This window comes from Panulirus ornatus, chromosome 44, assembly GCF_036320965.1.
Source record: "Panulirus ornatus isolate Po-2019 chromosome 44, ASM3632096v1, whole genome shotgun sequence".
Classification (NCBI taxonomy): domain Eukaryota; kingdom Metazoa; phylum Arthropoda; class Malacostraca; order Decapoda; family Palinuridae; genus Panulirus; species Panulirus ornatus.
In genome coordinates this window covers 4,397,480-4,412,231 of record NC_092267.1, presented here as the reverse complement: position 1 = coordinate 4,412,231, position 14,752 = coordinate 4,397,480, and the positions used below count along the sequence as shown (strand labels likewise).

The 14,752-nt window shown below is 42.5% G+C and overlaps 1 protein-coding gene across 3 annotated transcripts in view; it reads left to right on the top strand.

The window, feature by feature from the left end:
• LOC139762681 (GTP-binding protein 2) overlaps positions 1 to 14,752 on the top strand; it is an 86,646-nt gene that overhangs the window by 52,075 nt on the left and 19,819 nt on the right. For all 3 annotated transcript variants that reach the window (XM_071687640.1, XM_071687641.1, XM_071687639.1), the window contains one exon: positions 10,257 to 10,444. In XM_071687640.1, coding sequence (XP_071543741.1) covers positions 10,257 to 10,444 — 188 coding nt within the window. The remainder of the gene's footprint in view (positions 1 to 10,256; positions 10,445 to 14,752) is intronic.

Here is a 14,752-nt window from a genome sequence, read left to right as displayed (position 1 = left end):
CTGCATGTTCAGGCCCCGATCACACAAAATCTTTTTCACTCCATCTTTCCACCTCCAATTTGGTCTCCCTCTTCTCCTCGTTCCCTCCACCTCCGACACAAATCCTCTTGGTCAATCTTTCCCTCACTCATTCTCATCGCATGTCCCAATCCACCACATCCTCCAGATCCACTCCCATATATCCTCACTTTCAATCTTCCTCTCTCATTTCTCCTCCCACATTCAAACTCCCAGCCTCTCAACCTGATCTTTGCTTCCATTTCCAATCCCTACCTAGTCACTCAGATATAACACTTCACTATCAATTTCTCATTCAAACATATTTTCACTTTCCACACATCATTCTCTAACTTTCTCAAACCATCAGTCAACCAGCTTCTTGCATTTCTCACATGATTTTATCCAGCTCACCTTTCTGCGACTGTAACATCAGGAAAACAACTGACCAAATTCCCAACCTCCTCCCCAACATGTATCATACTCTCCTCTTCAAAATTTCATTACCTCCACAACCTCCATGAATTAAACTAAACCACCATGAGTTACATCATCACACTCCCTGCCGCAACCTACTTACCACTGACTGAACCAATCACTTTCCTCTCTTCCTTACCTCACATGTTCATCCCGATAACAAACTTTTCAACTCAGTCTTCACTCCAATTTTCTCCTTCCCACCAGCGCTGTATCATCAGCGAACAACAACTGACTCACTTCCCAAGCTCTCTCATCCCCAACAGACTTCATACTTGCTCCTCTTTCAAAAACTCTTGCATTTACCTCCCTAACAACCCCATCCATAAACAAATTAAACAACCATGGAGACATCACCACCCCTGCCGCAAACCTACATTCACTGAGAACCAATCACTTTCCTCTCTTCCTACACGTACACATGCCTTACATCCTCGATAAAAACTTTTCACTGCTTCTAACAACTTTCCTCCCACATCATATATTCCTAATACCTTCCACAGAGCATCTCTATCAACTCTATCATATGCCTTCTCCAGATCCATAAATGCTACATACAAATCCATTTGCTTTTCTAAGTATTTCTCACATACATTCTTCAAAGCAAACACCTGATCTACACATCCTCTACCACTTCTGAAACCACACTGCTCTTCCCCAGTCTGATGCTCTGTACATGCCTTCACCCTCTCAATCAATACCCTCCCATATAATTTACCAGGAATACTCAACAAACTTATACCTCTGTAATTTGAGCACTCACTCTTATCCCCTTTGCCTTTGTACAATGGCACTATGCACGCATTCCGCCAATCCTCAGGCACCTCACCATGAGTCATACATACATTAAATAACCTTACCAACCAGTCAACAATACAGTCACCCCCTTTTTTAATAAATTCCACTGCAATACCATCCAAACCTGCTGCCTTGCCGGCTTTCATCTTCCGCAAAGCTTTCACTACCTCTTTCTCTGTTTACCAAATCATATATATATATATATATATATATATATATATATATATATATATATATATATATATATATATATATATATTTTCCCTGGGGATAGGGGACAAAGAATACTTCCCACGTATTCCCTGCGTGTCGTAAAAGGCGACTAAAAGGGGAGGGAGCGGGGGGCTGGAAATCCTCCCCTCTCGTTTTTTTTTTTTAATTTTCCAAAAGAAGGAACAGAGAATTGGGCCAGGTGAGGGTATTCCCTCAAAGGCCCAGTCCTCTGTTCTTAACTCTACCTCGCTAATGCGGGAAATGGCGAACAGTTTGAAAGAAAAGAATATATATATATATATATATATATATATATATATATATATATATATATATATATATATATATATATATATATATTTTTTTTTTTTTTTTTTTTTTTTTTTCTCATACTATTCGCTATTTCCCGCGATAGCGAGGTAGCGTTAAGAACAGAGGACTGGGCCTTTGAGGGAATATCCTCACCTGGACCTCTTCTCTGTTCCCTCTTTTGGAAAATTAAAAAAAAAAAAAAAAAGAGAGAGAGAGGGGAGGATTTCCAGCCCCCCGCTCCCTTCCCTTTTAGTCGCCTTCTACGACACGCAGGGAATACGTGGGAAGTATTCTTTCTCCCCTATCCCCAGGGAATTTTTGGCTGACGGACCGAGGCCCGACTGGTTTATATATATATATATATATATATATATATATATATATATATATATATATATATATATATATATTTTTTTTTTTTTTTTTTTTTCATACTATTTGCCATTTCCCGTGTTAGCGAGGTAGCGTTAAGAACAGAGAACTGGGCCTTAGAGGGAATATCCTCACCTGACCCCCTTCTCTGTTCCTTCTTTTGGAAAATTAAAAAAGAACAAGAAAGGGGAGGATTTCCAGCCACCCGCTCCCTCCCCTTTTAGTCGCCTTCTACGACACGCAGGGAATACGTGGGAAGTATTCTTTCTCCCCTATCCCCAGGGATAATATATATATATATATATATATATATATATATATATATATATATATATATATATATATATATATATATAATTGGTATACATGGAGTGTTCAGTGCTGTAAATGGAAATGGTGAAGAGCTTGTAGATTTATGTGCTGAAAAAGGACTGGTGATTGGGAATACCTGGTTTAAAAAGCAAGATATACATAAGTATACGTATGTAAGTAGGAGAGATGGCCAGAGAGCGTTATTGGATTACGTGTTAATTGATAGACGCACGAAAGAGAGACTTTTGGATGTTAATGTGCTGAGAGGTGCAACTGGAGGGATGTCTGATCATTATCTTGTGGAAGCAAAGGTGAAGATTTGTGGGGGTTTTCAGAAAAGAAGAGAGAATGTTGGGGTGAAGAGAGTGGTGAGAGTAAGTGAGCTTGGGAAGGAAACTTGTGTGAGGAAGTACCAGGAGAGACTGAGTACAGAATGGAAAAAGGTGAGAACAAAGGAGGTAAGGGGAGTGGGGGAGGAATGGGATGTATTTAGGGAATCAGTGATGGCTTGCGCAAAAGATGCTTGTGGCATGAGAAGCGTGGGGGGTGGGTTGATTAGAAAAGGTAGTGAGTGGTGGAATGAAGAAGTAAGATTATTAGTGAAAGAGAAGAGAGAGGCATTTGAATGATTTTTGCAGGGAAAAAATGCAAATGAGTGGGAGAGGTATAAAAGAAAGAGGCAGGAGGTTAAGAGAAAGGTGCAAGAGGTGAAAAAGAGGGCAAATGAGAGTTGGGGTGAGAGAGTATCATTAAATTTCAGGGAGAATAAAAAGATGTTTTGGAAGGAGGTAAATAAAGTGCGTAAGACAAGGGAGCAAATGGGAACTTCAGTGAAGGGGGTTAATGGGGAGGTGATAACAAGTAGTGGTGATGTGAGAAGGAGATGGAGTGAGTATTTTGAAGGTTTGTTGAATGTGTTTGATGATAGAGTAGCAGATGTGGGGTGTCTTGGTCGGGGTGGTGTGCAAAGTGAGAGGGTTAGGGAAAATGATTTGGTAAATAGAGAAGAGGTAGTAAAAGCTTTACGGAAGATGAAAGCCGGCAAAGCAGCAGGTTTGGATGGCATTACAGTGGAATTTATTAAAAAAGGGGATGACTGTATTGTTGACTGGTTGGTAAGGTTATTTAATGTATGTATGACTCATGGTGAGGTGCCTGAGGATTGGCGGAATGCTTGCATAGTGCCATTGTACAAAGGCAAAGGGGATAAGAGTGAGTGCTCAAATTACAGAGGTATAAGTTTGTTGAGTATTCCTGGTAAATTATATGGGAGGGTATTGATTGAGAGGGTGAAGGCATGTACAGAGCATCAGATTGGGGAAGAGCAGTGTGGTTTCAGAAGTGGTAGAGGATGTGTGGATCAGGTGTTTGCTTTGAAGAATGTATGTGAGAAATACGTAGAAAAACAAATGTATTTGTATGTAGCATTTATGGATCTGGAGAAGGCATATGATAGAGTTGATAGAGATGCTCTGTGGAAGGTATTAAGAATATATGGTGTGGGAGGCAAGTTGTTAGAAGCAGTGAAAAGTTTTTATCGAGGATGTAAGGCATGTGTACGTGTATGAAGAGAGGAAAGTGATTGGTTCTCAGTGAATGTAGGTTTGCGGCAGGGGTGTGTGATGTCTCCATGGTTGTTTAATTTGTTTATGGATGGGGTTGTTAGGGAGGTGAATGCAAGAGTTTTGGAAAGAGGGGCAAGTATGCAGTCTGTTGTGGATGAGAGAGCTTGGGAAGCGAGTCAGTTGTTGTTCGCTGATGATACAGTGCTGGTGGCTGATTCATGTGAGAAACTGCAGAAGCTGGTAACTGAGTTTGGTAAAGTGTGTGAAAGAAGAAAGTTGAGAGTAAATGTGAATAAGAGCAGGGTTATTAGGTACAGTAGGGTTGAGGGTCAAGTCAATTGGGAGGTAAGTGTGAATGGAGCAAAACTGGAGGAAGTAAAGTGTTTTAGATATCTGGGAGTGGATCTGGCAGCGGATGGAACCATGGAAGCGGAAGTGGATCATAGGGTGGGGGAGGGGGCGAAAATCCTGGGAGCCTTGAAGAATGTGTGGAAGTCGAGAACATTATGTCGGAAAGCAAAAATGGGTATGTTTGAAGGAATAGTGGTTCCAACAGTGTTGTATGGTTGCGAGGCGTGGGCTATGGATAGAGTTGTGAGCAGGAGGATGGATGTGCTGGAAATGAGATGTTTGAGGACAATGTGTGGTGTGAGGTGGTTTGATCGAGTAAGTAACGAAAGGGTAAGAGAGATGTGTGGAAATAAAAAGAGCGTTGTTGAGAGAGCAGAAGAGGGTGTTTTGAAATGGTTTGGGCACATGGAGAGAATGAGTGAGGAAAGATTGACCAAGAGGATATATGTGTCGGAGGTGGAGGGAACGAGGAGAAGTGGGAGACCAAATTGGAGGTGGAAAGATGGAGTGAAAAAGATTTTGTGTGATCGGGGCCTGAACATGCAGGAGGGTGAAAGGAGGGCAAGGAATAGAGTGAATTGGATCGATGTGGTATACTGAGGTTGACGTGCTGTCAGTGGATTGAATCAGGGCATGTGAAGCGTCTGGGGTAAACCATGGAAAGCTGTGTAGGTATGTATATTTGCGTGTGTGGACGTATGTATATAGATGTGTATGGGGGTGGATTAGGCCATTTCTTTCGTCTGTTTCCTTGCGCTACCTCGCAAATGCGGGAGACAGCAACAAAGCAAAAAAAATATATATATATATATATATATATATATATATATATATATATATATATATATATATATATATATATATATATATATTTATTTTCATTTATATTTATTTTGCTTTGTCGCTGTCTCCCGCGTCAGCGAGGTAGTGCAAGGAAACAGACAAAAGAATGGCCCAACCCACCCACATACACATGTATATACATACACGTCACACACGCAAATATACATACCTATACATCTCAACATATACATATATATATACACACACAGACATATACATGTATACACATGTACATAATTCATACTGTCTGCCTTTATTCATTCCCATCGCCACCCCGCCACACATGAAATAACAACCCCCTCCCCCCCTTATGTGTGCGAGGTAGCGCTAGGAAAAGACAACAAAGGCCACATTCGTTCACACTCAGTCTCTAGCTGTCATGTAATAATGCACCGAAACCACAGCTCCCTTTCCACATTCAGGCCCCACAGAACTTTCCATGGTTTACCCCCGACGCTTCACATACCCTGGTTCAATCCATTGACAGCACGTCGACCCCGATATGCCACATCGTTCCAATTCACTCTATTCCTAGCACACCTTTCACCCTCCTGCATGTTTCAAGCTCTCAAGAGACCATTATTTAAAACTATGTACCCTTCAGGATCTACTTTTCCTCTCAGGTACTTGATTAATTACTTTCAAAATTAAATCAAGACAGAAATACATGCTTAATGATTGTGAAAGCTAAATCAAGCACAAAACCATTCTTCTTTTGAAAACCACAGTTGTTAAGACAGTCTTGTATTCATTATTGGAGGTTACTGTAATCTGAGAAATTATGCTTGAATCACAGTGTAGAAATATTTACACTGGGGATTGAGGGGGTGCTCATCCTCCTCGAAGGCTCAGATTGGGGTGTCTAAAAGTGTGTGGATGTAACCAAGATGAGAAAAAAGAAGAGGTAGCTAGTATGTTCGAGGAAAGGAACCTGGATGTTTTGGCCTGCTGAGTGAAACGAAGCTCAAGGGTAAAGGGGAAGAGGGGTTTGGCAATGTCTTGGGAGTAAAGTCAAGGGTTGGTAAGAGGACAAGAGCAAAGGAAGGAGTAGCACTACTGCTGAAGCAGGTGTTGTGGGAATATGTGATAGAATATAAGAAAGAGAACTCTAGATTGATATGGGTAAAGCTGAAAGTGGATGGAGAGAGATGGGTGATAATTGATGCCTGTGCACCTGGTCATGAGAAGAAAAATCATGAGAGGCAAGTGTTTTGGGAGCAGTTGAGTGAGTGTGTTGGCAGCTTTGATGCATGAGACCAGGTTATAGTGATGGGTGATTTGAATGCAAAGGTGAGTAATGTGGCAGTTGAGGGTATAATTGGTGTACTTGGGGTGTTCAGTGTTGTAAATGGAAATGATGAAGAGCTTATACATTTGTGTGCTGAAAAAGGACTGAGGATTGGGAAATATACATAAGTATACGTTTGTAAGTAGGAGAGATGGCCAGAGAGCATTACTAGATTATGTGTTAATTGATAGGCGCATGAAAGAGAGAATTTTGGATGTTAATGTGCTGAAAGTGGCAATTGGAGGGATGTCTTATCATTATCTTGTGGAGGCGAAGGTGAAGATTTGTAGAGGTTTTTCAGAAAAGACGAGAGAATGTTGGGGTGACAAGAGTGATGAGAGTAAGTGAGCTTGGAAAGGAGACTTGTGTGAAGAAGTTCAGGAAGAGATTGAGTGCATAATGGAAAAAGGTGAGAGCAGATGATGTAAGGGGAGTGGGGGAGGAATGGGATGTATTTAGGGAAGCAGTGATGGCTTGTGCAAAAGATGCCTGTGGCATCAGAAAGATGGGAGGTGGGCAGATTAGAAAAGGTAGTGAATGGTGGGATGAAGAACTAAAATTATTAGTGAAAGAGAAGAGAGAGGCATTTGGACAATTTTTGCAGGGAAGTAGTGGGATATGTATGAAAGAAAGAGGCATGAGGTCAAGAGAAAGTTGCAAGAGGTGAAAAAGAGGGCAAATGAGAGTTCGGGTGAGAGAGTATCATTAAATTTTAGGGAGAATAAAAAGATGGTTTGAAATTTCAGGTGGTAAATAAAGTGTGTAAGACAAGAGAACAAATGGGAACATCGGTGAAGGGGGCTAATGGGGTTGGTATTGCAGTGGAATTTATTAAAAAAGGGGTTAACTGTTGTTGACTGTTTGGTAGGGATATTCACTTTATGTATGGCTCATGGTGAAGTGCCTGAGGATTGGTGGAATGCATGCATAGTGCCATTGTACAAAGGCAAAGGGGATAAAGGTGAGTGTTCAACTTACAGAGATATAAGTTTGTTGAGTTTTCTGGGAAATTATATGGGAGGGTATTGATTGAGAGGGTGAAGGCATGTACAGAGCATCAGATTGCAGAAGAAGAGGGTGGTTTTAGAAGTGGTAGAGGATGTGTGGATCAGATGTTTGCTTTGAAGAATGTATGTGAGAAATATATGATAGGCATGTGATAGAGTTGATAGAGATGCTCTGTGGAAGGTATTACGAACATATGGTGTGGGAGGCTAGTTGCAAGCAGTGAAAAGTTTAAATCGAGGATGTAAGGCATGTGTATGAGTGGGAAGAGAGGAAAGTGATTGGTGCCCAGTGAATGTTGGGTGGATGGGGGGGTTAGGGAGGTGAATGCAAGAGTTTTGGAGAGAGGGGCAAGTATGCAGTCTGTTGTGGATGAGAGGGCTTGGGAAGTGAGTCCGTTGTTGTTCGCTGATGATACAGTGCTGGTGGCTGATTTGGGTGAGAAACTGCAGAAGCTGGTGACAGTTTGGTAAAGTGTGTGAAAGAAGAAAGCTGAGAGTAAATGTGAATAAGAGCAAGGTTATTAGGTACAGTAGTGTTGAGAGACAAGTCAATTGGGAGGTAAGTTTGAATGGAGAAAAACTGGAGGAAGTGAAGTGTTTTAGATATCAGGGAGTGGATTTGGCAGCGGATGGAACCATGGAAGTGGAAGTGAGTCACAGGGTGGGGGAGGGGGCGAAAATTCTGAGAACATTGAAAAATGTGTGGAATGTGAGAACAGTATCTCGGAAAGCAAAAATGGGTGTTTGAAGGAATGGTGGTTCCAACAATGTTATATGGTTGCGAGGCATGGGCTATAGATAGGGTTGTACGGAGGAGGGTGGATGTGTTGGAAATGAGATGTTTGAGAACATTATGTGGTTTGAGGTGGTGTGATCGAGTAAGTAATGAAAGGGTAAGAGAGATGTGTGGTAATAAAAAGTGTGGTTGAGAGAGCAGAAGAGGGTATTTTGAAATAGTTTGGTCACATGGAGAGAAGGAGTGAGGAAAGATTGAGATAGAGGATATATGTGTCAGAGGTGGAGGGAACGATGAGAAGTGGGAGACCAAATTGGAGGGAGAAAGGAAGTGAAAAAGATTTTGAGTGATTGGGACTTGAACATGCAGGAGGGTGAAAGGTGTGCAAGGAATAGAGTGAATTGGAACGATGTGGTATACTGGGGTCGATGTGCTGTCAATGGATTGAACCAGGACATGTGAAGCGTCTGGGGTAAACCATGGGAAGTTTTGTAGGGCCTGGATGTGGAAAGGGAGTTGTGGTTTCAGTGCATTATACATGACAGCTAGAGACTGTGTGTGAACGAATGTGGCCTTTATTGTCTTTTCCTAGCGCTACCTCGCGCGCATGCGGGGGAGGGGTTGTCATTTAATGTGTGGCGGGGTGGTGATGGGAATGAATAAAGGCAGCAAGTATGAGTTATGTACATGTGTATATATGTATATGTCTGTGTATGTATATATAGGTATATGGTGAATGTATATGTGCGTGTGTGGACGTGTATGTATATACATGTGTATGTGGGTGGGTTGGGCCATTCTTTCATCTGTTTCCTTGCGCTCTTGCTAACATGGGAGACAGCGACAAAATATTATTTTTTTTTTTTTTTATTATACTTTGTCGCTGTCTCCCGCGTTTGCGAGGTAGCGCAAGGAAACAGACGAAAGAAATGGCCCAACCCCCCCCATACACATGTATATACATACGTCCACACACGCAAATATACATACCTACACAGCTTTCCATGGTTTACCCCAGACGCTTCACATGCCTTGCTTCAATCCACTGACAGCACGTCAACCCCGGTATACCACATCGCTCCAATTCACTCTATTCCTTGCCCTCCTTTCACCCTCCTGCATGTTCAGGCCCCGATCACACAAAATCTTTTTCACTCCATCTTTCCACCTCCAATTTGGTCTCCCTCTTCTCCTCGTTCCCTCCACCTCCGACACATATATCCTCTTGGTCAATCTTTCCTCACTCATCCTCTCCATGTGCCCAAACCACTTCAAAACACCCTCTTCTGCTCTCTCAACCACGCTCTTTTTATTTCCACACATCTCTCTTACCCTTACGTTACTCACTCGATCAAACCACCTCACACCACACATTGTCCTCAAACATCTCATTTCCAGCACATCCATCCTCCTGCGCACAACTCTATCCATAGCCCACGCCTCGCAACCATACAACATTGTTGGAACCACTATTCCTTCAAACATACCCATTTTTGCTTTCCGAGATAATGTTCTCGACTTCCACACATTCTTCAAGGCCCCCAGGATTTTCGCCCCCTCCCCCACCCTATGATCCACTTCCACTTCCATGGTTCCATCCGCTGCCAGATCCACTCCCAGATATCTAAAACACTTCACTTCCTCCAGTTTTTCTCCATTCAAACTCACCTCCCAATTGACTTGACCCTCAACCCTACTGTACCTAATAACCTTGCTCTTATTCACATTTACTCTTAACTTTCTTCTTCCACACACTTTTCCAAACTCAGTCACCAGCTTCTGCAGTTTCTCACAAAATATAATGAATAATAAGTGCGTGTGTGGGGGTTTATGTATATACATGTGTATGTGGGTGGGTTGGGCCATTCTTTCGTTTGTTTCCTTGCGTTATCTCACTGATGCAGGACACAGCGACTAAGTATGATAAAAGAAAATATAGTTTTATGACTTTTAGATGAGCTAATGTAGGAAGGTATTTTTGGCAGGTCCAATGGATAACTGCAGCTTTGTCCCAGTAACTATTGGGTCAATCCATCGCAACAAAGTTCCCTGCAGAGTGGTATGTGCTGGACAGTCTGCTTCATTGTCATTGAGAGGCCCAGATCTGAGTTTGCGCAAAGGAATGAAACTTATGAGTGTTGAAGCAAGACCCAGAGCATGCTTCTATTTTCAGGTTAGTTGAAAGAAATTAATTTTTTTTAGATCTTGACTTTTTGTGTAGTCTTCCGTGAGTAAATTAATAAGTACTATTTTTAAGCACATATTGTATTTCATTTAAAGTAAAATTATTAAGAGAATTGAGAGGTCCATTCCTTTTGGGTTAAAACTTAGGTATAATCCCAATAATATACTATTATTTACCCACCATCAGCTCAAGGTGGATTCACCTTATGCATCCATTGTTTACCACTGTACCCAAGATGCTAGGCTATGGATCTAACTCTCTGAGTGATACATGTATCATTTGCCCAAACTTGTCTTCATCTATGCTTCTGTCAAAAATGGATGTATTTGGGCAGATAGGGAAATGATAGGTAATTTTTTTCTTTTTCCAAAGGTGTGTGCAGATTCCACACCAAACATGTTTGCTAGATTAAGTGAAGCAAAGGGAGTGGGTGAAGAATGGGAGGTATTTAGGGAAGCAGTAATGGCATGTGCATGAGTTGCATGTGGGCCAATTAGAAATGGTAGTGAGTGGTGTGATGAAGAAGTAAAGTTGCTAGTGAAAGAGAAAAGAGAGGCATTTGGGTGCTATTTACAAGGAAGAAGTGCAAAGCCTGGGAGATTTGTACAAGAGAAAGCTGCAGGAGATGAAGAGGAAGGTGCCAAGATTGAAAAAGAGGGCAAGTGAGAATTGGGGTGAGCAAGTATCAGTAAACTTTAGGGAGAATAAAAAGGTGCTTCGGAAGAAGGTAAATAAAGTGCAAAAGATACGAAAAAATGAGAACATCGGTGAAGAGATAGATTTGGAGACCAAATTGATGGTGGAAGGATGGAGTGAAAAAGATTTTGAGTGATCAGGGCTTGCAAGGAATAGAGTGAATTGGAATATTGAGGTATATCGGGGTCAACATGATGTCAGTGGACTGAACCAGGGCTTGTGAAACGTCTAGGGTAAACCATGGAAAGGCTATGGGGCCTGGATGTGGAAAGAGAGCTGAGGTTTCGGTGCATTACACGTGACAGCTAGAGACTGAGTGTGAACAAATGTAGCCTTATTTTTGTCTGTTTTCCCAGCATTACCTCACTGAAGTGAGAGGTAGCGATGTTGTTTCCTGTGGGGTGGGGTATCACCAGGAATGGATGAGGGCAAGCAAGTACGATTATATACAAATGTATATGTGTATATTTTCACTGCTTCTAACAACTTGCCTCCCACACCATATATTCTTAATACCTTCCACAGAGCATCTCTATCAACTCTATCATATGCCTTCTCCAGATCCATAAATGCTACATACAAATCCATTTGCTTTTCTAAGTATTTCTCACATACATTCTTCAAAGCAAACACCTGATCCACACATCCTCTACCACTTCTGAAACCACACTGCTCTTCCCCAATCTGATGCTCTGTACATGCCTTCACCCTCTCAATCAATACCCTCCCATATAATTTACCAGGAATACTGAACCAACTTATACCTCTGTAATTTGAGCACTCACTCTTATCCCCTTTGCCTTTGTACAATGGCACTTTGCACGCATTCCGCCAATCTTCAGGCACCTCACCATGAGTCATACATACATTAAATAACCTTACCAACCAGTCAGTAATAGTGTCACCCCCTTTTTTAATAAATTCCACTGCAATACCATCCAAACCTGCTGCCTTGCCGGCTTTCATCTTCCGCAAAGCTTGTACTACCTCTTCTCTGTTTACCAAATCATTTACCCTAACCCTTTCACTTTGCACACCACCTCGACCAAAACACCCTATATCTGCCACTCTATCCTCAAACACATTCAACAAACCTTCAAAATACTCACTCCATCTCCTTCTCACATCACCACTACTTGTTATCACCTCCCCATTTGCGCCCTTCACTGAAGTTCCCATTTGCTCCCTTGTCTTACGCACTTTATTTACCTCCTTCCAGAACATCTTTTTATTCCCCCTAAAATTTAATGATACTCTCTCACCCCAACTCTCATTTGCCCTCTTTTTCACCTCTTGCACCTTTCTCTTGACCTCCTGTCTCTTTCTTTTATACATCTCCCACTCAATTGCATTTTTCCCTGCAAAAATCGTCCAAATGCCTCTCTCTTCTCTTTCACTAATAATCTTACTTCTTCATCCCACCACTCACTACCCTTTCTAATCAACCCACCTCCCACTCCCTCTTTTATCGAGGATGTAAGGCATTTGTACGTGTAGGAAGAGAGGAAAGTGATTGGTTCTCAGTGAATGTAGGTTTGCGGCAGGGGTGTGTGATGTCTCCATGGTTGTTTAATTTGTTTATGGATGGGGTTGTTAGGGAGGTGAATGCAAGAGTTTTGGAAAGAGGGGCAAGTATGAAGTCTGTTGGGGATGAGAGAGCTTGGGAAGTGAGTCAGTTGTTGTTCGCTGATGATACAGCGCTGGTGGCTGATTCATGTGAGAAACTGCAGAAGCTGATGACTGAGTTTGGTAAAGTGTGTGAAAGAAGAAAGTTAAGAGTAAATGTGAATAAGAGCAAGGTAATTAGGTATAGTAGGGTTGAGGGTCAAGTCAATTGGGAGGTAAGTTTGAATGGAGAAAAACTGGAGGAAGTAAAGTGTTTTAGATATCTGGGAGTGGATCTGGCAGCGGATGGAACCATGGAAGCGGAAGTGGATCATAGGGTGGGGGAGGGGGCGAAAATCCTGGGAGCCTTGAAGAATGTGTGGAAGTCGAGAACATTATGTCGGAAAGCAAAAATGGGTATGTTTGAAGGAATAGTGGTTCCAACAATGTTGTATGGTTGCGAGGCGTGGGCTATGGATAGAGTTGTGCGCAGGAGGATGGATGTGCTGGAAATGAGATGTTTGAGGACAATGTGTGGTGTGAGGTGGTTTGATCGAGTAAGTAACGTAAGGGTAAGACAGATGTGTGGAAATAAAAAGAGCGTGGTTGAGAGAGCAGAAGAGGGTGTTTTGAAAAGGTTTGGGCACATGGAGAGAATGAGTGAGGAAAGATTGACCAAGAGGATATATGTGTCGGAGGTGGAGGGAACGAGGAGAAGTGGGAGACCAAATTGGAGGTGGAAAGATTGAGTGAAAAAGATTTTGTGTGATCGGGGCCTGAACATGCAGGAGGGTGAAAGGAGGGCAAGGAATAGAGTGAATTGGATCGATGTGGTATACCGGGGTTGACGTGCTGTCAGTGGATTGAATCAGGGCATGTGAAGCGTCTGGGGTAAACCATGGAAAGCTGTGTAGGTATGTATATTTGCGTGTGTGGACGTATGTATATACATGTGTATGGGGGTGGGTTGGGCCATTTCTTTCATCTGAGGTAGCGCAAGGAAACAGACGAAAGAAATGGCCCAACCCCCCCCATACACATGTACATACACACGTCCACACACGCAAATATACATACCTACACAGCTTTCCATGGTTTACCCCGGACGCTTCACATGCCTTGATTCAATCCACTGACAGCACGTCAACCCCTGTATACAACATCGCTCCAATTCACTCTATTCCTTGCCCTCCTTTCACCCTCCTGCATGTTCAGGCCCCGATCACACAAAATCCTTTTCACTCCATCTTTCCACCTCCAATTTGGTCTCCCTCTTCTCCTCGTTCCCTCCACCTCCGACACATATATCCTCTTGGTCAATCTTTCCTCACTCATTCTCTCCATGTGCCCAAACCATTTCAAAACACCCTCTTCTGCTCTCTCAACCACGCTCTTTTTATTTCCACACATCTCTCTTACCCTTACGTTACTTACTCGATCAAACCACCTCACACCACACATTGTCCTCAAACATCTCATTTCCAGCACATCCATCCTCCTGCGCACAACTCTATCCATAGCCCACGCCTCGCAACCATACAACATTGTTGGAACCACTATTCCTTCAAACATACCCATTTTTGCTTTCCGAGATAATGTTCTCGACTTCCACACATTTTTCAAGGCTCCCAAAATTTTCGCCCCCTCCCCCACCCTATGATCCACTGCCGCTTCCATGGTTCCATCCGCTGACAGATCCACTCCCAGATATCTAAAACACTTCACTTCCTCCAGTTTTTCTCCATTCAAACTCACCTCCCAATTGACTTGACCCTCAACCCTACTGTACCCAATAACCTTGCTCTTATTCACATTTACTCTTAACTTTCTTCTTCCACACACTTTACCAAACTCCGTCACCAGCTTCTGCAGTTTCTCACATGAATCCGCCACCAGCGCTGTATCATCAGCGAACAACAACTGACTCACTTCCCAAGCTCTCTCATCCCCAACAGACTTCATACTTGCCCCTCTTTCCAAGACTCTTGCATTTAC